Genomic DNA, 25,608 nt, shown 5'->3' with positions numbered 1-25,608 from the left:
ATCCAGTTTGCTATTCAGAGAAAGGTGGGGAGGGTAACTAGCACAGCGCAAATGCTTGACTTTAGGAAAGCCAACTTCGCTGTGCACAGGGCAGTAGTCAGGGAGGCACTCGGAGCCCAGGGAGTAGCTAGTCCGGGGGTCCAGGAAAGGTGGTCCTTCCTCAAGGAGGCTATCCTTGGGGCGCAGCAGAACACAATTCCTCTCTGCAGAAAGGTAGGAAGAGGGTCCAAGAAACCTTCATGGCTGAGTGCGGATATCCAGGCTGGCCTGAGGGCAAAGAAAAAAAGCGTACTGGCGGTGGAAGCAGGGGGCAGGGACAAAGGAGGAGTACACCTCCCTGACCCGAGCTTGGAGGGATTTGGCAAGGAAGACTAAAGCAGCACTGGAGTTTAGATTAGCTTCTGGGATTAAGGATAACAAAAAGTCCTTCTTCAAATATATAGGTAGCAAGAAGAAGTCTCAGGGTAACTTTGGACCCCTAGGGGGCAGGGCAGTTGGTGATGGAGGCGCGAGAGAAGGCAGAACTCTTCAACAAGTTCTTTGCCTCCATGTCCCTGATGAAGCAACAGGCAGAGCCAACCGCACCCTGTCCTGCATCAACAGGTCCAGAGAGGTCTTGCTCCCCCTCTATGCGGCACTGCTCAGGCTGCAGCTGGAGTCCCGTGTCCAGTGCTGGGCGCCGCACTTCAGGAGGGACGTGGAGAACCTGGAGAGGGTCCAGAGGAGGCCACTCATATGGTTGAGGGCCTCTGTGGCCAGCCCTATGAGGAGAGGCTGAGGGACCTGAATCTCTTCAGTCTCCGCAAGAGGAGACCGGGGGGGGGGGGAGGGGAGGGAATCTTGTGGCTGCCACAACCTTATCAGGGGCCAGCAGCAGGGACTCAGGGAAAGTCTGTTCACTAGGGCCCCCCTTGGGGTCACCAGGAACAATGGCCACAAGCTGAGGGAGGACAGGTTTAGGTTAGATATTAGGAAGAACTACTTCATGGTAAGGGTGGCCAGAGCCTGGAATAGGCTTCCTAGAGAGGTGATGCTCTCACCTTCCCTGGAAATCTTCAAGAGGAGACTGGATAGGCACCTGGCTGGGGTCTTGTGACCCCTCCCACCCCCAGTGCTCCTTCCTGCCCATGGCAGGGGGTCGGACTTGATGATCTGTCTAGGTCCCTTCCGACTCAGTGATTCTACGATTCCCTGAGCTAAAATGAAGTTTTGCATTGAAGAAGTCTGCAAAAGTTCTGAAAAACCACAAGTCACTTGGAAAGGAACCTCACACTGCAGCTGCAAGGGAGCCACTTACCTCTTATTACCACTGGATGAACAGTGGAACATATGACACATTTAATCAGTTCTCTCTGTTGGCCAATGGTAGCCAACAAAAGGGAAACACTGTTCCACTCAAAAAGCACACACTGTTGCGCAGCAAGCTACCCATACAGAACAGACATGAAAAAACTTAAATTTATGATTTATAGTGGAATGCCAAATCCAAAACACCTAGCCTGACTAAAGTGTACATTTCAGAGTTAGGAGTTTATTTCAAAAGGGTGCAAGGATTTCTTAGGGTAGTATCCTTTACTGAACCAACTATGTAGCTGGGATAAAATTAGAATGTCTGACACTCGAAAGCTCATCTTTCTCAAGTCTCACATTCAAAAGTTTGTCCAACTTCATGCCAACTACATAGTTGGTCCAATAAAACTTATCACCCTAAGAAATCCTTGCCACTCACACACTTTCTGGACCATCAAAGCTACAATATCACTCTTACACTTTCAACAAGGGGGGGAATTCTGCAAGGAGACTCGCTCCCTGCTGATGCCTCACAGTTAATGAATAAGCCAGTCTGCACTGAGTTCTACTTAAAGGCAGAGCAAGACAGAACACAAATCCTCCAAGATCAGTCTCAGTGCAAGCAATGACACAATCACTAAACATACCAATTTAGGCCTCGTCTGTGCTGAGTATCAGTCCTGATTACAGCTGTTCTCCAGTGCTGCCTGCCAAAGTTGTGATAAGCCACAATTTGCATTATCCCAGTTTCAAGCAAATAATGCCTTGCCTATACTACAGGATTGTGCAACCCCCAGGTAAGTACATCACAGGTTCCCTCCCTAAGTGGTACAGCATATCCGCCTGTTACAGTTCCAGCTAGGGAGCTTTCACTTCTGGAGGTCCCCAGTTCAGTGTCTGGTGCATTAACCAAAAGGACTACCATCACACTTACATTGCTGCAGCTCCCCTGGAGCTGTGTAGACTCAGTATGGACTGAAGTCCTCAGTGGGCATGTCTACATGTGCTACTAATTTAAAGCAATGAACTCTGGTACATATTGCATCAGAATTTATAGCTCCCGGGCACACTGTTTGAAAGTGTGCCCAGGACTGCAGCATGTTGAGCTGGGGAGGAGCAGCCCCAGCTGGCAGGCAGCCCCAGCGGTCAGCCTGCCAGCCTGGGGCTGCTCCTGTCCGGCTCTACATGCTGCAGAAAGGCTGGTTGGGGCATGAGGGTATTTCAATGCAGGGCTAGCCAGCAGGCAGCTCTCGCATTGAAGCACCCTCATTACCCACCCAGCCAAGGCATCATCTACATGTGTTACTGCACACTAAAAAAATTCTGCAGCAAGATGGTACTTACAAGTATTAACCTGCTGTAAAGTTAATTAGTTTCCTGCGGCCTAATAGTGCTAGACATGTAGACACTGAGATGTTTACTGTGAAGCCAATTAGGCAGCTATGCAGTAAATGCTTCATGTACACATGCCCACAATGAATTAAAATCAACCATTTGAGATGGCATTACCTCTTGCCCCCACCCCCCTCCCAGGTGGATTTTAACCACCATTGTCAGGGAGAATGCTTTCCAATAACCTTATTTCAGGCCTGCCCAATATAGTATTTCTATAGTAGATCAGTATTTCTTATTCTCATTATTATTTCTGAACATCCATTTAGTAAGAGGGAAGAAAACACTTAAATGAAAGATATACCATGACATCAAAAACTGAATCCCTACAGGTGTGAATTGCAGTAGAGAAGTTGAGCCAGACATTTTACTTCAGTGTCCAGACAGGAACAAGGATTAACCTGGGTTTATGCCAACTCCAGGGGATCTGCTTATAATTTAAAGTTGCTTTTCATCACTGGCAGACAATAATGCAGAGCAACAGCAGCACTCCATCTTCATCTACTCTACCTCACATTTAGCTTGTTGCAGTCTTGTCCAAGCAATGACTTCCCTTGAGGGTCACCTGTCCTTGATGTGCAAGAGCCAGTCCACTAATTTTACAAAGGATCAAAATCCCCTTTGCATGATACTCTACCCCATGTCTGATAGTTTACCCTCTTTCATCTCAGCTTTCTCTTGCAAGACTTAGCAAGGAACACCTTGTTGTACACCCTCTCAGCCTGCAGAAAACTGCACCTCAATATTGTCTGAACCAACTGCACTTTACTTGATTTCATAGCTTTCTCTTCTCGCATGCCTCTTCCGATCACTTGGCTGTTATGTCTTCAGAGTTATCCAGCCGTTGGAGATTAAGATAACATTTATTGTTAATATTGAAACTCGGTGCAAATTTCAACCTTGCTGTCTTCTAATCAAGAAACAAACCATGCATTTCAATGCTTTCAGACACAGTGGAGCCAGCCAAAACACCAGATGTGGAATACAAAGAGCTTTCAAGGTACGTGCCCAATATAGAAACCCACACCACATACAGCAAGAGAGAGAATACACTTAGGCATTAGCCCTTTAACCAAGAGGAGGAAGAAGCAAGGCCAGGAGGAAAAAATACCAGGTCTCTGTGGCTGAAAGAGGAGAAATAAAGATTTGTAAATGCGCACAGATACATCAGTTCAATATCAAAATCGGACCAATATAAAGAAAATTGATTGCATCAGAAATCAGCCTGATGTGGCCGATAAATGCCTGTGCGTCCGCCCAGCTGCAGCGCAGCATGTAGACAGTGAGGAGCACAGCGAGGCAGCTTGTAGAGCTGTATGCAGCTCACAAGTCTGGTGTGCTGGAAGGGGTGGGGGAGGAAGGGATGTGGGGGGGGTCAGATCAAGGCCCCCATAGTGAGGGAGGAATGGAGCTAGGACAGGGGATGGGGCAAGCCCAGCCGGGGCAGGCAGGTGGGCACGGAGAGAGGAGGGATGGCTCCTGCCACTGCGGGCTGCTTGTCCGGGACCCATTAGTTTGGCACTCACCTGCTCCCACCACTCGTCCAGGAGGGCATGTGCAGATCTGGGGGCAGATGTCCCGCCAAGGCAGAGCGGGGCAGAAAGAGCCCCATGCAGCCCTGGCCCCAGCCTGCCCTGTCCTATGCAGATCCAGGGTCACACGCCCCTCCTCCCCCATGCCCTCAGACAAGCGGCGGGAGCAGCTGGATGAATGGGTGAACACTAGACCAGCAGCTCCTAGACAAGCCGCAGCCTCATCCCATGCCTGCCCCAGTTGGGCAGTGCTTACCCCAGCCCCAACCGACTCCTCCCTCATCGCAGGGACCTTGATCTGCCCCCCACACCCCTTCCACCACACCAGACTTGCCAGCTGCATGCAGCTCTTCAAGCTGCCTGGTCAAGTACTGGAAATCGGATTGGTACCAGCCTTCTTAAAAATCAGCTATCGGTATCAGCCCCAAAAATCTCTATTGGTGCACCCCTAAAGATCTGCAACACATTTTGTATCTTTTCTGGTAACTCATGGGTTCTCATTAGTATGCTGATCTTATTTTCAAGTGCCTAGGGTTTGGATTCCCAAAGTCCATCTACTTCAACGGAAATTTAACACCCTGATCCTTTAGGAAGACCTGGAAACACCACCCTAAGTGCTCTCAAGAATGTTACTGTTCACCAGAAGAACTCCTTTCAGCTGAGCACTGAGATGTAGTTTTAAATGTTAGGGCAGCTTTGTCTGTTCATTCTTGGGGAGATATTACCTGGACTATATTGAACGTGAACCCTTCAGAATAAAGTAAGACTTTTGCAGCTATAAAAGTCTGGTGATTACCAGGCTAGGAAACACATGTCTGGAAACAAGGATGTTCAAAGTTAAGGTCAGGAGTGAAAAGAAAAATACAGCCATAAAGAAGCCACAAGAAAGCTCACAACAATAAAACGCAAACCAATTTGGTATTTTTATGCTGGAATTTCTTTTCTTTTACAGGGAGGGCAGGCAGGGGAAGGGACACAGCAATGCAAAGTAGTTAACTTCTTTAGGAATCTCCAGGTCTCACAAATGCCTGGAATGATTTTCCTCAGTCTTTTTATTTGTACTGCAATACTACTCAGTCATGAGTAGGCCCTGGTTTAAATTGCAGGCCCAGCTTACAGTGTGGCAGTTCCTTTAATCCTGGAGTTCCCCCCACACGGGAAAAATTGTGGCATATTTAAAACCATATTTCACCTCCCAGCCATCAGGAGCAAGTGGTGGGGGTGACAGGGCCCCTCCACCAATTAGCAGCTGGGTGTGGGGGGGAACTCCAAGATTAAAGGAGTTGCCTGTCACGAGCTGGGCCCACAATTTAAACCAGACCCTAGTCATGAGACTGATGCCTCAGTGCTGCAGAACTGCAAGACACTAAGATGGTCCCTGCTCCACAGAGCTTGCATTCCACTCTCCATTGAAACTCTAGCTTGTGGCATTTCCGGCAATGGGACATAACATTTGAAGGCTCACTGACTATTCTCAACAGCTTCCCTGTGAAAGGGGCAAGGAGGAGATGACATAATTGAGCCACTTTGTAAAAAACACTCTTTTTGAAATGTGTAGGAGACACGCAACTTCGTAAAGGCAAATTTTAGGTCTGAGCTACTCTGCTCTTTGCAAAAGCAGTTCACCATTTGGTTCTATTGCTGGCTACACTTTGCCCCCACTACTACACACACCACTGTAAACACAAGCCTCAGCAACATAATCTGCTTTGACATGTAGGATCTGGCTGGCTGTTTCCAATGTCAAGGTCAAAAAGAAGTAGAAAGAGTTCAACTGGCAAAACGGCAAAATGCTAAGCAAGCAGTTTGCCTTGCACAGGAGAAATATCAAAGGGAGTTTTGTACTCTGTTTTTTGTTTTAAATAAACCAATGCTGTTAGTGGAGCTTTCATCACAACTTGTATTCATGAAAGACAATTCAGCTTTTGGGGAGGATAGAGAAACCCCACCAAATGGACAGAGGATTAAGTGAGTGCATTCTTTACAACAGTCAGTGGCCTGTATTTGGTTCCCAGCAGCCCAGTTAGAGAACTTGATTCCAAAGGCTCAAGTATTAATCTCGACTTGAACCAGTGTTAGAGGAGGTTAGTGACATGCTCTGTAGACCTTCCTTCCATTAAAATGGGACAAGCATCCAGCAAGCAATGTACAATAAGAACAGGGGTCTAAAATACTAGTGATGGAAGCTATCTAAAAAGCTAGATAACTACACCTTTCAGCAGTACAGCTAAATTTGCAAATAACTTCAGTGTGATAGGTGCAGCAGAAGATGGAATTATTTTCTTCTAAGGGATCTCAGTGCAAGCATGTTCAAAAAGGATTTTTAACTTACCATATCTGGAAACAGCACCTTGCACTGGAAAATCCACTTTCTCCCTGCTATTTAAACTATCCTCACTACTAAGGAGGATCCAAAACACAAGACTTAGCCTATGGATGTGAAGGACAGAACAGATACTAGCCTGCCTCTTCATAACGCAACTGGGACTACCTAACCAGAGCCAAGGGGAATAAACTTTAGGTGGATTAGCACAGCAGTGAGAAGTAACAGACACAAGCAGGAAAAAAGATTTTAAGAAAGGAAGTGTCATTAGTATGCAGCAATCAACTTAAGCATCTCCCCGCTTTAAACACAAAAATAGCAAATAAAAAATATTTGCATTCAGCAGAGGGATGAAAAAATTCAATTCATTACAACCACAGATCAGCCTTTGCCAATACTCTGCCAGATTGGGAAAGGTCAGAAGCTAACTTCAAAACTGTTCTCTCTCTAGTGATCCCAAAAGCTCCAGATTTCAACTGAAAAATTGGATCTGAATGTAGTATCCCAATAGGAGGTTGGTGAAAAAGGAAAGAACTTTCCCCAAAGAATTTCAGAAATAACTAAGAAGTTCTTTCATTTTAAGTTTTTAAATGGAAATTTTCTTGGGCATGAAGAAATTAGTCCAATAAATAAATAAATAAATAAAACCAGAAAATTCTAATAAAAACATTTGTTTCTTGAAAAAGCAAGTTGTAAACATTCAAAATTAACCTCTAAAGCGTATTCTTCTGAATAGCTAAAGCGGTCCCATCTTGAGTAGTCTGCTGGACTCTATCCAGAGTATTAGCAGAGAGCGCATAAGGCCTGGAAGTAATGAGATCACTGAACTGTGGCCAGCTAAAAATGAGCAAGAATCTTTTCTACCAGCTTCAGATATCAGGGGAAACCAGGATGTTAACTAGAGAGACATCTATTATTATAAGCACACACACAGGAAAAGAGGATTTGGTATATGAAAGTGTTAATATTATACAGTAGCTTTCCCAAATAAAGGGTGTGCCATTGAACTGGGTACCCTCCCCAGGCTGAGAAAAAGGCCACATACTTAAAAATTTATCATTAGCAATGCTTATTAAGTACACAGGCCTGTCAATCCTGTGGTATTAGTAGACCTCGAACTGCCTAACTCCCTTGATTTACAAGACTAACTGCTGCAGACTGTTGATAGTTGCTTCCCTTTCCTCCTTCTGCCACAGTTAAACAGAGAACAATTTAGTTACCAAGAGGACAGCGGGGCTGAAAGATGCTATATGCAGTTAAGCAGTTCATGCATTTCCCCATTATACAGATAGTTGATGTTTGTTACAATGTGGGTGCATCTACACGTGCGCTTTACAATAACAGACTAATTTGCTGTGCAGTATAGTATCACCATCTACAGGTGCAGCTGTATGAAGTCACATTAAACTAATTTACTCCACCATAAAAACAGTACAGTTAGGGACAGTACTGTCTTACAGTGGAGTAATTAACTAAGATTAAACATATGTGTAGGTGCTAACCACAGGTGTAAATTGTCCAGACAGCCAGGAGCCAGACTCCTGCCTGCCACACAGCTCTGTACTTCATCCTTGTGCCCAGCCAGCCCCTCCACTGCCCAACACCACCATTTGGAGCCTGGGGCCTTTTCAGATATGCCTTTTGGCAAGAATTATTTCAGTTTTACAATAAAAGAACAGGCATTTCCCCTTTTCTCCAGCCTAACACCTTGAAAAAAAAGGCATATATTTAAAACTTGTTTTCTGACATTTACTTTCCCAAAACTGCTGCCACTTGAGAAGGTGGCGATCCTAAGACTTACCTTCGTACATTTCCAAAATGTGCACGGTATCCCCAACCTGCAAAGACAGCTCAACATCTTGGGCAGCATTGTAATTGTAGATTGCTAGAAAAGGAGACAGGAAAAATATAATCATGGGACATGTAATAGAAAGGTAATAAGATTTTGAGATCTGATATCTTTCAACCTGCTAAATGCAGGACTGGCTTTGGAGAAACACTATAAAAGGTTTTTAAGCCAAGCAAGCCATGTGTCACATTCCCCTCTAGTAGCACTAGGTCTGCTCATCAATAAGAGTTTACTATTGTTACCAGCTAATGGTATTACTCTTTTAGGACACCTAGCAGAGGCCAAATGTCAGAATTCCCAAATTCAAACACTGCCTGTCACCTGAGGCAGGTACCAGTTCCAAACCAAATATATGATAAATATCATCATTTACTAACACTTCAGAGAGCTAGCTACAAAGTAAATTCTGCGCAGTACAAGCAGGACAAAGTCAAAGATCATTCATTTTAAAAAGTGCTGATGTTCCGGACCAAGTGCCTAAACCTGCTAATACAGAGAATGGCCACTGCTGTATGGTATAGCATGGCTGAGGGATGTTGGCCGCTGAATGCAAGGCATGCTACCAAAAAAAACCCAAAACGACTCAAATGAGCTAAATATGTCAGACCAAGCCAAGGCAAATACTTATGGTATTTAATCAGGAACAGCTTTAGCCCCTTAGGAAAGTGTCACAACATATTCCCTTTGCTCTACACCGTTCTAGAGTTCTCAGAGTCCTGGGACAAAGGACTGACCTTTAAACCAATATAGCTGAACATAGGCAGAAGATTATGCAGAAATGTATGCTTTAAGAATGCCTTATTAATAGGTTTAAGTGGACCAAAATAACTCAATGTAACCGAGTATTATGCTGTGTTTATACCAAAATAAAAGCATCTGCACACCTTTTACACCAGTTTAACCATATAGGCTGAAACTCACATCACATGTTATACGTATATAGCCTATTTACACAGACAAGCTTTTGGTGATGCTTCCTCTCGGGGTAACAACCAACATTTAGATCTTTTGTCATTGCTTGGCTAGCCAGTCCCTGAGAAACTGCCAAAGTACAGTTCACTAGCAGTTCACAGGACACTTAAATTAAAAAAAAAAAAAAAAAAAAAGTTCATTAATTGTCAGGGAATTCACAACATTAAATGCCTGTAATTTCCGTCAATACAAGGTATATTACTTCCTAGCTTAAAGCCAATATAAACAAAGGACTGTGGCTTACCACACCAGAAATTATTACACCAACTCCATCCAGCTTTCTTTAAAGAAAATAATATTGCAACTATAGAAAATACAGGAAATTCACATACCCTGCCCTAAAGCATCTAAAATACATACCGATGACTACCCATGTATTTATTTTCTTATGCTGTGAAGTTAGCATTTCATAGATATTGGGCCAAGCATACTATGGTCGCATCATCTCTAGGATTATGTAGCCTACTACAGTGGGAAAGATTTTCAGTTTAAGAGCTTTAGGTGAATCTGTCCCCTTGACTTAATTGACTTGTAATTCCTTTAACTTCTTTGGGAGTCTCCCTCAGATGTTTTGGCTAAGATTTTAACAAATGAGTACCAGTTTTGAATGGTCTCATTAGAGAGACAATAGAGCCTTAATTTAACTAAAAACACCATTGCAGGCAAATTGGTACAACGTTTACCAGCAGCCACATGACATCAGGGAACACAACACTACTTAGATCTCAATTTTCATGTCCTGAAAATTCCTGCTAGATTCTTCTCTCAGAAAACCAGATCTGATGGAAACTTAGTTTTAACCAAAACACTAAGTCCAGAGTTAGTCACATAGAGCACTTTTACATGTGCTCTAGGGGTAGGGTGAAATGCTTTAATTACAGCAGCTCGTACCCATCCATGAAATTGAAGAATGTGTTTCCTTTGGAAAGAAAAGGAAGGTCCAGCAGGTAGATCAGATACTTGGATCAAATGCTAGCTCTGTATATACCAAGTTCATAATACCAAGTTCAGGAGGAAAACTGGTCAATATTTGCCTTGATCCAACAAAAAAAACCCCTAAGTATCCTGCCTGTTACATCAAATGTTTCTTCAAGGAACGGTAGAGCTTGGCATAACAGTTCTGTGCTTTGCACTAAGGAAAATCCTGTAAGCCATGCCTTCTGTTCTAGCAAACCTGCTACATCATGAACAGCTACATCATTAAGGCTAAGTAGGGTTGTTGCAAGCCACAGGACAGCTGTGAGGTACTACTAGGTGCAGCAAGAATCAGTAAAATGAGTCAAGGTAACACAATTCTCTCTTGTGAGTCGGTGCTAATCCATAGGGGCTGGGGGGCGAGATTTACTAAAATGGGAGGTGCCGATTTTCACATCAGGTGTAAAACTCTGCAGTCATTAATAATCCTATCACCTTCTTCTATCTCTCACAGTCTGGGTGATAGTCTCCTAATGTTGACATCAATGTTGCATCTTTTTTACATTCGTCTTGAGGATGTCCCTGAAGCACTTTCTCTGCCCTCCTCTTGAGCGTACATCTTGGCTGAGCTGGGAGAACAAAGCTTGCTTTGGAATGCTGAAGTTGAACATCCAGATGACATGCTGGCCCCAAAAAATTGATATTGGATGATCATCACCTCCATACTCGGGGCGTTTGCTTGCAGGAGAACACCAACATTGGTGTGTCCGTCTTCCCACCGGATTTGGAAGATCTTCCACAGACAGTGTGGATGGTACTTCTCCAATCGTTTTAGATGTCTCGTGTATGTTGTGCATATCTCAGCTCTGTACAGCAAGGTGAGGATCACAACTGTTTGAAAAACCATAAGCTTAGCTTTGTGTTGAATCCGATGTTGTAATCTTTGAACACCCATTTCCTCAGGTGTCCAAAGGCTGCACTTGCACATTTGAGGCGCTGTTGTATTTCAACCTTCTATGAGAGATGGCTTCTGGATTACCAGAGCCAGGGACTGTTCACTAAATGATGAAATCATGAGCTCTTCTCAGCCAGAATGGCTGACTTGCTCGACTGGAACTTAAACTAAGCTCGCCAGGGGATGGGCAGACAACCACCAGAGCAAACTCACCAAGCATCAACTGCAAAACCAGCAGGTTAGGATGCTCATGGGAACTTACTCCTACTCCAGCCCAGAAACAGAGCTTCTCCATGAGTACAAGGAAGCCTAGGTCCTCCAATGGTACATTTACGTGCCTGTACACTAATGCTAGGAGTCTGGGGAATAAACAGGAGGAACCGGTCCTTCTGCTAAACAGAAACGACTACAATCTCATAGGGATCACGGAGACCTGGTGGGACTCCTCCTATGGACTGGACTACTGGTATAAATGGCTATACCCTGTACAGGACAGATCGTGCTGAAAAACAAGGGTGGGAGTGTAGGTCTCTACGTGAAGGAGAGCTACACGTCCCTACAAGCTGAGACTGGCACCCAAGGAGGACAACTAGAGACACTTCGGGTTAGAATACTAGGGGACAGGAGCCTACCACGGACCTCCAAGCCAGGAACAAGTGCTCAACCAAGAATTCTCCAGGAACTGCCTGAAGCTGCACGCTCTCTGTGCATGGTCATTCGTGGAGGACTTCAACTACCTAGACATCCCATGGGATAAGCACTCAGCCAAATCCGATCAGTCACAAAGCTTCCTTACATGCAAGGATGAGCTCTATCTGTCCCAAGAAGTTTATGGGCCAACAAGAAGCAAGAGGCACTGCTGGACCTGGTACTGGTCAAAGGGGATGATCTAGTCAGTGACCTAAGAACTGAAGGGAAGCTGGGAGACAGCAACCACAAGCTGATCACTTCCACTATCCATTGCAAAGCTGGTAAGTCAGCCAGCAATGCAGTCGTCCCCGACTTCAGGAAAGCTGACTTTCATAAGATCAAGACGCTTGTTCTTGAGGCCCTGAGAGGCCATGATTTCACAGAGAGGGGAGTTCATGACAAGTGGTTTGTCCTTAAGGAAGCGATCCTAGAAGCACAAGGGGAATCCATGGAGGACAGGAAACACCACCAAGGATGAGTATACTGCACTGGTCCGCACCTGCAGGGAGCGAACTAGAAAACCTAGGGCTGCAACTGAACTCCATCTGGCTACATGAATCAAGGACAATAAAAGTCCTTCTTCAGATATGTGGGGAGTCAAAGGAAAAACAAGGGCATCACTGGACCCCTGCTAAACCAGCTGGGGCAGCTGACTACCGACACCCAGGAAAAAGCCAATCTGATTAATGATTACTTTGTGTCGGTTTTTCACCAGCCCAAATGGACCACCTTGCCAAACATGTTGTGAGATGACCGGGGTGAAGATGAATATATGCCCACCACTGGCATGGATCTTGTGAGGGAGCATCTTGAGACACTGGATGCCCATAAATCAGTTAATCTGGATAGGTCGCACCCAAGAGTGCTAAAGGAACTGGCAGATATTATAGCGCAGCCACTGGTGAGGATGTTTGAGAACTCGTGGCACTCGGGCAAAGTACCTGAAGATTGGAAAAGGACCAAACGTGGTGTCCATCTTCAAGAAAGGGAGGAAAGACGATGCAGGAAACTACAGACTGATCAGTTTGACCTCAATCCCTAGGAAGATTTTGGAAAAAATTACCAGAGAAACCATCCTTGACAGGCTCACAGGAGGCAACATTCTGAGGGATAGCCAGCACGGGTTTGTTGTGGGTAGGTCCTGCTTGACTAACCTCATTTCCTTCCATGACCAGGTGACACATCACCTGGACAAAAAGGGAAGAGGTTGATATTATATATTTGGACTTTAAAAAAGCCTTTGACCTGGTATCCCATCATGTCCTCATGGAAAAGTTGTGCAACTGTGGCCTCAACTACTACAAAGTCTGATGGCTGGGGAACTGGCTCCAAGGTCAGACCCAGAGAGTGGTTGTTGACGGACCGAATCAACATGGCACTTGGTGACCAGTGTTGTTCCCCAAGGCTCCATTCTTGGACCTGTACTCTTTAATATCCTCATAAAGAATCTGGATACCAGCGTCAAAAGCAGACTGGCCAAGTTCATTGACAACACCCAACTTTGGGAAAAAGAGTACTTCACACTTGATCCGGTGATCCAGGCTGACCTCGATAGGCTTGCAAGATGGGCAGATGAAAACCTAATGACATTCAATACAGAGAAATGCAAGGTGCTCCACCTCGGGAATAAGAACCCGTATCACGCTTATAGGCTCGGCAACGTACCATGACCGAAAGAGACTTGGGGGTCATGATTGACAACAAGCTGACTGTAAGCCACTAATGCAATACTGCAGCTGGCAAAGCGAACAAAACTCTGGCTTGCATCTACCAGTGCATCTTGAGCAAGACCCAGGATGCCATCCTCCCACTGTATTTGGCCTTGGTGAGGCCTCAGCTGGAGTACTGCATTCAATTCTGGGCTCCACAATTTAGGAAGGATATGGAGAAGGTTGAAAGAGTCCAGAGGAGAGCCATGCACATGATCAGAGGGCAAGAGAACAGGCCTTATGAAGAGGAGAGGCTGCGAGCTAAGGGACTCTTCAGCCTAGAGAAGCGCAGGCTCGGGGGTGACTTCGTGGCAGCCTATAAGTATATAAGGGGTGTGCATCAGGATCTGGAGAAACACTTGTTCACCAAAGTGTTGCAATTATTTTGCACTTGCTAAGTGCTATAGGTGGCCATGTTCGCATGTGTTTAGTGTTTATGTAACAAGTGCTGGGTGGATGGGAGACTCTGGGGCTGCAGCGTGGAAGCACCATGCAGCTGGAATTTTCCACACGGGGTCTCTCAAGGGGAAGTCCAGGGCCTGTCAATAATGTGACAGTCGCTGCTTCAGGCCAATGAGAAAGCGCCACATGTAATTAGACCGCCCTGCATCACAGAGAGTATAAAAAACATCGCACTGTGAACTTTGGGGTTTTTGCGCGCCCGACGGAACGTACGGACTGAATCGACTTGGAGCGATCTTCGGCCTGGGCAGCCGGAGGGGAGGACGCCAGACCCGCCTGTATCTCCGGGAAGGGTCGCCGGGATCAACACCAGTGTGAGTGGGTGCTCACTGGTGCACCCAGCATAGTTGATTTTGTTTTGTTTAACCCTTATTAATAAAGTTAAGCCTGACCTTTAAAGCGAGCGTGATCTGCATAAGCCCGACTATCAAAAGATCCCGTCCACACAGAGCACCCCAGGGGATGACAAGGTCCCACAGTCACAAACTCCTGCAAGACCATTTTAGGCTGAACACAAGGAAAACTTCACTGTCTGAGCCCCCAAGGCCTGGAACAGACTCCCCCCAGAGGTGGTGCACACACCTACTCTGGACACTTAAGAAACATCTGGGCATTTATCTTGCTGGGATCCTTTGATCCTAGTTGACTTCCTGCCCCTTGGGCAGGGGGCTGGACCTAATGATCTTACAAGGTTCCTTCTACCTTTAAAGTCTATGAAATCTATGATTTAAATCAATTTGATTTATATCAAATCCACCCCGTCAATGATTGAGGTTGGGATGGTCTTGGTTTTGGCTCAAGTCAGCTGAGGTTAAACAGCTTAAATATCCATTTCGTAGTTTGGCTCCACTCCAGCTAAAAGTTGGTTGGTGGTCAGGTGTAGCATCACAGCAAGGAATATTGAGAAGACTGTTGGAGCCATGATACAGTCTTACTTAACTCCCATTTTAACCTCAAAAGTATGCATGATAGATCCATTACTAAGAACAACCATTTGCATACCCTCATGGAGCAGGCAGAGGATGGTGGCAAATTTCAGTGGGCATCCATACTTCAGAAGGATCCTCCACAACCCTTCTTAGCTGACAGAGTTGAAAGCTTTTGTGAGGTCAAAGGCAGCCATGTAGAGAGGCTTATGTTGTTCCTGGCATTTCTCCTGCAGCTGGCAAGCTATGAAGATCATGTCAGTTATGCCTCTTTATGTCCTAAACCCAAACAGAAATTCCAGGAGAAGCTCTTCAGTAAGTGGAAGGAGACTCTTCAGGAGGGTTCCCGCAATGATCTTTTCTGTGGTGGACAGCAAGGTGATCCCCCTGTAGTTTCCACAGGGGGATTTGCCTACTCTCTTGCAGTTTGTCACGATCACGGTATCCCTAAGGGTTGTCTGGGATTTCCTCCTCATTCCAGATCCTCAAGATGAGGGTATGAAGTTGTGATGTGACCTCCTCTCCCCCCTGCTGGAAGATTTCCATGGGGATTCCATCCATTCCACATGTTGTTTGAGTGACATAACTGAGCAGATGAGCCAGTTATGTCACTCAAGCCAGTGACATAACTGAGCAGATGAGTTGGTGATCAGTCCAGAAATCATCAGCTCCTGGCATAGCTCAGGTGATGTGGACACCTTTGCAATCCTGGGCATGGACAATGACTCAGTCAATCAGGTGCCAATGCTTAGATCGTGGGTGCTGCCATAATGTCTTGTGGTGTTGGTGATGCTAAGTCCATGTTCTGCACATTCGGTCAATAGGAGGATGCCACTGGAGTTGACCTTTCCTACTCCTTTCTTGCCAATGGTTCTGTTCCAGAGCTTAGAGTCCCTTCCAACTCCAGCACTGAAAAATCACCAAAAAGAATCAGTCCGTCTCTCTCCAGAACGTCAGAAAAGACTTGTTCAAGGATGGTGTAGAACTCCTCCTTGGTGTCAAGAATCGGGGTATACGCACTGATGACAATTGGCTCTCTGACAGTTCAAAACAGACAAACATGAGCCACTCATTCATACTGACAGGTTGGCTTATGAGCTCATTCTTAAAGGCAAAACTAACTCCATGACATTGGCATTCTCCTTCCTGTTTACCCTTCAAGAAGAAAGTATAGCCAATTCCATGTTCTCTGAACTGCCCATCTCCCACTTGACGGGTCTCTCTCAGTGTAGCTACATTGATGCTGTCACCTGAATTTGTGGACCATGACTGCAATGTGGTGCTCTGGGCCTTCACTATTATGACTGTCCATCAGGGTTCTGATGTTCCAGGTCCCAAAAACAATGGTGCATCTTCACCAGTATTTTTGACCACAGTAAAGATGATCCCACTGGACACTGTTTTCTAGTCAGGAAGAAATACAGCCTAATACAGCATTCTATGTTTAGGGCACCTTTTCTAGCCCACTCCCCATGTGGGGTAAACAGAGCAGATCCTGAAGAGGGCTGCTCAGTCACAGTTACAGCTGCCAAATCGCACTCCTGTCTCGTCCATGTACACTGATAACAAGAAGCTTCAGCTTCAACTTGGGCACCCTGGCCAAATTCTAGCTTGGATAAATTTAATTCTTCCTCCTAGAATTTTTTCTACAGTTCCATTTGCTATTATAGATTCAGATGCTAGGGTCAGAAGGGACCTCAACAGATCACTGAGTCTGACCCCCTGCCTGGGCAGGGAAGAGAGTGTTGGGGTCAGATGACCCCAGCCAGATGCCTATCCAGCCTTCTCTTAAAGACCCCCAAGATAAGGGAGTGCACCATCTCCCTTGGAAGCCCACTCCAAATACTGGCCACCCTTACCGTGAAGAAGTTGTTCCTGATATCTAGCCTAAATCAGCTCTCTGTCAGTTTGTGACCATTGTTCCTTGTTACCCCAAGAGATGCCTGGTGAACAGAGCATCTCGAGTTCCTTGCTGTGTCCCTCTAATGAATTTGTAGGTGGCCGGAAGATCACCTCTCAGCCTTCTCTTGCAGAGGCTGAAGATGTCCAAGTCCCTCAGTCTCTACTCATAGGGCTTGACCTGTAAGCCCCTAACCATATGAGCAGCCCTTCTCTGGACCCTCTCAAGTCTATCAATATCCTTCTTGAAGGATGATGCCCAAAACTGGATGCAGTACTCCAACTGCGGTCTGACCAACGCCACATAGGAGGGGAAGTATTACCTCTTTGGTTCTATAAAAGCTCTCTAATACTAGCATACAGCTGTCACATTTCAGCCAAGAGGTGGCTGCTTTTTAGCAGCATGTATGTTCATACACATTGATTCCAAATGCATACGTTCAGATATTCTGAGTTTCTCTGGAACAAAAGACAATATGTAATGCAAGTCACTATTTATTTCTTTATAAGGAATTGTTTCAGCATCAGACCAAAACAGCTTAAGAGATGCTGGGTGTCTAAAAGGAAGGTGGGTGGGCTCTAGACAATCTTTCCTTTTAAGTTGTGTTTTGAATTGAGCTTTTGGTATTAAAGAGCATATCAGTGAGGGAGGGAGAAAACAAAACCTTCTCTAATCCCTTGTATATGGGGGAAGACTCCAAATGCCAGCAAGTGATGGCTCCAAGTAAGGCATACGCTTCTGCCACTTTTCAAAGAAGGAAGAGCTTTACAGGGACTTGTTTGGCTTTACCAAATTAAGCAAGGGCATGGGGCCACTGTACAGAAAATCTCTTCCCCAACTGTTCTGTGCAAAGTTATGAAAGACATTTTGTTGGCACATTTTCCCCTAGGAGCTTTACTATTTGCAACTGGTGCATCCTGTTCCTTGAAGCTAACCACAATCCATTTACACCAACACAAGCCATTTGTCATTTTTATTGCATGGATTTAAATCAACATATTCTTGAACTTGTAAGAAAAAGAACACTGCACATGTACCAAAACTGTCCGTGACTTGAAAGGAAAATAAACACTTTACGTAAAGCTGAAAAGTGCACTGAAGAAAAAGAATCTGACCCCAAAGTTGCACTAATATTTTATGTTCGACAAAGTAAAAATCTTTCAACTTGGAAATTCAGGTAGGTAGTTTAGTTGCCTTCCATTTTTTGTAATAATAGTCATGCAACATTCCCCTTGAAGTCAAACAGATATAAATCTCAGCTGAGAGTGAGAGGGGGAAAGAATTAAGAGAGGTACTGGGCTTTTTCTGAGGATCACATACTTTGCATGCAATTCTAAGAAATAAACTGCCTAGTTACACATACATAAGAATAAGGAGTGAAGGAGAATTATCATCACTTGATTTGATTAACGGCAGGGAAAGCATTTCCAAATGCGTACAAAGAACCTGTACAAGTCGTTAAGGGGAGAGGTCAAAGAAGGAAACACCACAGCTGTATTTAATGGAATGATGGATAATTTTATGGCTAGTTACAGCAGCTGTCATTATGTAGATTAAGATGCAGAGAGACAATTCTCATGCTTCAGGATAAAAACATTCCTAACACGGGTCAGAAAGGAATTCCATTCCCACTCTACACAAATATAATGGATGTGCAAGAATTACAGGTACATGCTTCTCAAGCATCCTGCATTGGTCGTCACTGAAGACAGGATATAAAACTAATCCACGTGGTCAGAGGTGTTTAAAAAAAGAATAATCTAGATTTGTCCAGGGCTCTCCAAGGACTCTGAACTTTCCACAAATAAGGAGGAAGTTAGCATAGTTTGATAACATCACATGCTAGACCACATCAAGCTTTATGTGCGCTATCACAAATAGTCATAAATGGTATTTTTGAGGGGAAGAACAGGTCATTCTATGCAAGGGCCACAAAATGAAACAATACATTCCTGATTTATGATGAGTGGCACCTAGAAAGAGCATAATTCCCCCAAGCCATAAAGAGGTAGAAAACCTGCATTTAAAAGTACACCATTCCCCTATAGTCCAGGAATGCTTTGTGCTCATGAGCTGTCCTTCACATAGTGACCTCAAAAGTACTTTACAAAGGTGATTATTATCCTCTTTTGCATAAAAGGAAATTGAGGCAGTTAAACACTTATGCAAGTTAGTGTGTGGCATAGCTGGGCATGAAAGCTAGGAGTCCCAATTTCTACTTCTGTTTCACCAATTAGAGTACAACTGATTCTCAGACAGTGGATAAAATGTTCTTAAAGAGAAGTTTTATCAAAACATCTGGAAATAAAATATCTGAAGCAGAAATTTTCATGCATCATTTTGAACATAATTCAAAGCAGAAGAAAAATAACCTTTTTACCCAGCAACTTACTTAAAAACATCTAAAATGTAAATTAGACTGTAATTTGTAGCCACTGCACAATCCGCTATCCTTCATATGCCTCAAAATAACCCACTCTCCGCCCTTTAAGATGAGGTGATAACAGCTTCTGAACACACCCTAGTTCGTAGAAGGCATGTGTGCCCACACTACTATCTGATAGGACAGGGCTCTGCCTTGCTTTCTATGAACAAAGAACCACATTCAGTCCCTTTACACTGAACAGCCCTAACCTCATTACATCTTTCAACCAGTCACAAACTACTGTACAGAAAGAGAAATATGCGCTTTATATGCTGCACTAGCCATCTAAAGTTAGCATTTGCACTGGAGAGTCCCATTTGGAGAAGGCTGGTATGTTGTCTGTTGCCAAGATTTACCCTAAAAACAGTGGCTTCATTTACAAAATGAGGAACTGCCCAAAGAGTCAATTTGTAACAGGGACAAAGACTTTTTCATCTAAGTAGGGAAACTTCTTTGAAACTGCTCAGGCGCTTAAGTAAAATAGATGAAGATCTTAGCTAGGAGTTGTGTGTCAGAGCTCTGTAAAAATGGTTGTTTGCAACTGTGGGCTATGATGTTTATGCTAAAATTACCAGCCATGGAATAATTAACAATACTGATAGTCACAGTCCCAGTTCAATAAAGTTTTTAAGCACATGCTTATAACGCTGACTATTTATACTTAAGTAGCCCAATGACTTGGACTAGTTACATGTTTTCAAGTGAAGCACTTTCTTCAATTCTCGCTGTTAGTTTCCAGAATTAGCAACATGCTGAGTTAAACACTACTGTCTCATTGTGGCTGTAAATCATAGGAAGACAGCACACATTACATTTGAGCCATAAGCATGCATGAAGCAACTGGGCTGGAAGGTCACAATGTGCCCTTCTGGTATCATATTCTGCAAGTCTATAAATCCCTGCCCCAACCCGCCATGAAACAACGAGAAAAACCTACAGAACATCACTGCCCTCAATACAACAAAAATACTCTGCCCTAGTGTAATGGTTATCATCAAATCTCCTGCTTCAGGGATTTACCTGATCAGGAAGGAACTTTTTTCCTACAGTATACAACTGGCAGATGAGTCCTGGGATTTTCTACTTTCCTTGGAAATATTAGAAGCTAGCCAATGATAAAGACAGGGTGCTACTCTGCAGAAGCAGAGAGCACCTTCTTTCCTAAACGCTCGACCATTGCGTACTACTCATGTGCACAGATTTTGGGGTGGGGAGGAAATTTTTCACCTCAGTCAAGTCAGACTGGCAGGTACCTTGGGGGTTTGCTCTTTCCTTTGCATCACAGAGAGAGCATACAATTATTCGGGCATCTCTCATTTCATTTCATTGATTCTTGGGGGCTTGTGCAATAATGCCACGTAATTTTTCCATGTGAAACACCACTTCGGTTCTCCTGAGGACCGTCATGCTTTAGTGTGGTCCAACTCACTGGAATCAATGTAGAGGTAACAGCATGAAATTTCATGGTCTGCCTCCAATATACAGGTGGGAAATTTGCTGATGCAGGTCAGGTCAAGATTGAAAACCTGCTACTGCTAGGACCATAAGTGGTACAACCTGTACTGGTCAACACTGAGTGCTGGGTGGTGGTTAATTAACCTGGCAACCTCAGGAACTGCCAAAGGCTTCAGGCAGATGAGTGCCTGAGGAGGGTAGTGGAACCCTTGATGGAGGACATGCCATCAAAAGATAGCATAACCACACAGTGATTCCTGCCAATGGCATCCACACAGGTCAGATTGGATGGCAACCAATATAGGAGAAGAGCCCCAAAAGGCAGGCAGACAGAAGACCTCCTCTGCACTGGCAACTCCTACAGCATAGCTGGTTCCAAACATATTGTCTCCTGCTCTTCCTCTGGACCAAGCTAGGGTAGCTAAGAGGAGGATGCTGATACAAGGACAAAGCACCGCCTCCATATCAACCACCCAGGCTATTGTAGTCACACCACATGAAGACAACCATCCTTTCTGGCAGCACGGGCACAACACAAGAGGTGGCAGTTACATGTTATAAGCTCTCACTTGATTAGCATAGAGGAGGGCGCCATGGGTCACCTTTGATGGTGGGAGTAATCATTGCATTGCACTGGTCAGCTACCACCCGCCATAATGCTGGGCAGCCCACAGACAGTCAGGTGCTGATCCACCATAGTCTGCCTCATTGGGTGCACAGGGCTAGGCCAGGAGCTGAAAAGCTGCTGGAAATCTCGCACCTGGCAAAAAATGAGAAATCAAGAACTTTCTGACCTGGAAGCTGAAGCATCAGGACCATGTGTCCTGGTCTGACAGACGATGAAGACCTACAATACACGAGCAGCATACGGAAATCAGTTTTGATTGACCATGAGCTGTACGAACTCAACACTGACACTGCAGCACTCCAAGAAACTAGACTTGCAGATTCTGGTTCTATCCAAGACACCAATTACACCTTCTTTTGTGAAGGTAAAAGTGCTGAAGAAAACAGTCTGCATAACATCAGTTTCACTGTGAGCAACAAGGTGGCAAAGCTTACAGAAACACCCATTGGAAAGTCAGAGCACATCATCTCACTTAGACTTCAGATGACCGTTGGCTTTCTGAACATCAAACTCCAGCCCCGAGGAGAAGGATAAGTTTTATGACACTCTGCACTAAGTTGTCAAAGGAATACCATCAACTGAGCAACTATTCCTCCTCAGAGATTTCAATGCAAGAGTCAGCACAAACAACTATTCATGGCAAGATTGCCTAGGACATTTTGCTGATGGCAAAAAAAAACAGCCGACAACTTCTTGAATTCTATGCCCCAAACCAACTGTGTATTGACAATTCATATTTTGCTGAGAAGGATGGCCACAAATCGTCATGGCAACATTCACAATCAGGCCATTGGCACCAACTAGACCATGTTATTGTTAGGAGGAAATATTTATCTGTGGTGCAGAAGACCGCTCCCTGATCATTAGCGAAGTGAAAGTTGCAGGCAATAACCTACAGAGTAAAACCTAGGAGCAAGCCCAAAATCAATACCACTAACAGCAAGAACCAGAAGAAATGCCAAGAGTTTGTGAAGGCTTTCAAACTCGACATGTTTGGGAAGTCACTACCAAAGGTGAGAGGAAATTTGGGAAGGATTAAGAACTGCAATACATGAAACAGCTAGCGCTACATTTGAGGAAAAGAGTCTGTCCAGTAAGGACTGGTTCGAAGAAAATTCAGAATTATTACCTCTCATCAACATCAAGAACACAGCCCATCTGGAACATAAGAAGCCAGAGAGCACCAAAGTGAGACTCTGACAGGCAAATAAGGTACAGAGAGCAACTAGACACTGTGCAAATCAGTACCAAACTAATCTTTGTGATGAGATACATGACTTTTAGGTTTCCTGAAGCTGATGATGGTCTGAAAAAAAAGTTCTAGGCCCTACTGTCAACAAGGTTGCCCACCAACAATGACTACCAACCGCTCACTGGATGAAGAACTTAACGTTCACATCAGAAAGGCTACCACTACCTTCAGCAGACTGACTAAAAGAGCACGGAACAACTAAAAAAAAATCAAAAAACTTACCATCAAGACCAAAATGCTAGTGTACAAAGCTTGCAAACTCAGCAGTCATGTACAGTGGGGAAACACAGGACAACCTATGCCCACCAAGAGAGAAGGTAAAGCAGCTTCCACCTGCACTGTTCATGCTGCATACTCAGTATTGAATGGCAAGATAAAGTTACCAATGCAAAGGTTCTTCAAAGGGCAAATTTACCAAGTGTGACAGCCATACTCAAACAGTGACAACTGCGCTGGCTACACCATCTGAGCAAATTGGAAGATGAATATATACCCAAGGACACGCTATATGGGGAACTAGTGGAGGGAACAAGAACAACAGAACGTCCTAAGCTTCACTACAAAGACACATGCTAATGAAATATGAAGGCACCTGGAATTGATCCTGACCAATGGGAAGACTTGGCAAGTGGCTAAAACAAGTGGCATCATTGTGTCCACAACAGGAACTGGCTCCAACTGCTTGAAGAGAAAAAAGAGTCCATAGGAAGCAAGCAGCTGTCAAGGCACCCAATCATGACACACACACTTGCAACCTCTGCCACAGATCATGAAAAATCTTGGATTAGACTATTCAGTCACCATGAGACACTGCATAGCATCTATGTCATAGGCTGCAATATCCACTGTCTCTCACAGATGAAAGGATGCCAAGTAATCTAATGGTTCCTTTTGGCCTTGTAGTCTGCAAAACTACAAAACTTCTCAGAGCAAAACCAACTCTAAAAAAAAAATAAAAAAGTGAAAAACACACACTGTGACCCAGAATATCAGTTCATTAGAAACAAAAGAAAACCCATGGCCTGATCTGAACCCTGATAATATGAATGGAAGCATTTTAATTTATTTCAGTGGGCTGTGATCAAGCCCCCACAGGCCGCTGAGATGACTCAGGACTGATAAAATAAAGGGCTCTGCTGATCACATAGGGAAAAAAAAGAACTACCACCTTGTGCCTTACAAAGCCACACTCATCATCATTCCTTCAGTTATTTATTGACAAGTGTTTGCTTTCAGCCACATTACAGGAATGGGTCAGTTCCTGTGTTCAGACTGTTTGCCTTCACTGCAGCATAGTGTAGTGATGCTCACTTTGGTTTCTGAAATTGCTAGCTCAAGCACTGGTAGCAATCTTGACACAGAAGCGTGCAACTCAGCACAGGCTAATTTATACTGCCAAGAACTTAGCTTGGATAGCAAGGTACAATGACGTGATTTCTGCTAACTATAGCATAGACGTATCTCAATTTCACTGACATACATTTGGAATAACTGCACAGACACTGGACTCTACGTATATTTTGGAGTCATTGGGTATAGAAATGGCTGTTGAACTCTGATGCTGCTCAAAAGCTGATTTGGTTTTCACCAGGCTATTTGATATTTATGAATAGACTTATTATGTAAACAGTTAACTCTGGGATCAAGTTAGATGGAAGTTTTAAATCCCTCTTATTTTACTACTAAATGCATATTTTAAGTAGCTCAAAGGCTTGTCCAGACAGAAGAACTTTATAGTCACAGTCCTCCTCCCTCCCCCTCACAACTATCCTGAAAGAACAAGCTGCCAAGAGAATCCAGTATAGGAAAACAGCCAACAAACAAAACTCCAAATGCCATTTGACAGCAGTTATTACGACTTAATGTGGCATTTGTATAGATAACCTGAAAAAGTCTAACCCATTATAGTTCCCATCAACTTCAATGCAGCCACAATTTCACCTTCACTAATTTTATAGCAAGTTGAATCTTTCTATAGCTCTGAAGGTTTATGATAATCCAGTCTGATCTCCCGCATAATACGAACTGTAGGATTTTACCCAGCATTTCCAATTTGCTTTCCCCCCCACACCTACAACATTTCACTGAAGAATTTAAAGCTTTGCTGGTTTAACACAATAACTCTTTATATCATTTTGTTGCATGTATGCACAATCACAATGCAAAGAAGAAAGCAATGTTACCCAGGTGCAAGCGTGTTTGGGTTGTTTTTTGGGGTTTTTTTAGAAAGGTAACATGTAAAAAGGAAATGTATGGTTAGAGCTATTACTTCGCCAAATTCTTAATTTCCTTTTGTTGCTTGCACTGTGAAATGTACTAGAGATTTTAGGCTTAGATAAAATAATTAGCAGACTTGGCTTATACCTGGAATATCAGTGTACACACAGTTGCAGCTGCATGTGAAGGTCTACACTCCTCCTGACTGTGTCAAGTTTGACTCAAGGCATTGCAACTTCAAAATAATTCTTCACACTTATGAGGGAGTTGCATGCAGGCCCCCAAATCAAAGGAAAGTCCATTTAACCTGGCTACTCACTCCCATTTGTCCCCCTATCTAGAAAAGAATTTAGAACAAGAAAGTAGTTGTCTCTCCAGTCAGATGGAGAAGTGGAAGCCTGAGGAGAAGAAGTAGCTGAAGTCACACAGCAAGTCAGTGGCAGAGCAGGGAAGGGACCCCCCCAGGGACAAGGTACCACTTTTTTAAGAAGGACTAACTAAACTGACAATATTTCTATAAATTATTTAGGACAGCTGATCTGGAAAGTTTCCTACAACCAGCTGAGGAATAAAACCATAAATGGACACTCCTTTTTAAGGGTTAAATTTTCAAACTTTGAACTAAACTTTGGAAACAGACTTATCTACTCAGTGGGTTGTTCCAAAACCCTGGCTTCCAACCCTGAGGTTTCAAAACTCAGATCCAGAGTTTTAGT

At 44.2% G+C, this 25,608-nt stretch overlaps 1 protein-coding gene across 1 annotated transcript in view; it reads right to left on the bottom strand.

Moving 5' to 3' along the window:
- DOCK5 (dedicator of cytokinesis 5) overlaps positions 1-25,608 on the bottom strand; it is a 125,275-nt gene that overhangs the window by 84,124 nt on the left and 15,543 nt on the right. Inside the window, exon 2 of the mRNA XM_090053693.1 lies at positions 8,339-8,422. Within this exon, the coding sequence (XP_089909819.1) occupies positions 8,339-8,422 (84 nt within the window). The remainder of the gene's footprint in view (positions 1-8,338; positions 8,423-25,608) is intronic.

The sequence above is a fragment of the Crocodylus siamensis genome, chromosome 6 (genome assembly GCF_052110815.1).
Source record: "Crocodylus siamensis isolate JL-2025a chromosome 6, ASM5211081v1, whole genome shotgun sequence".
Classification (NCBI taxonomy): domain Eukaryota; kingdom Metazoa; phylum Chordata; order Crocodylia; family Crocodylidae; genus Crocodylus; species Crocodylus siamensis.
This window is presented reverse-complemented; position numbering and strand designations above follow the sequence as displayed.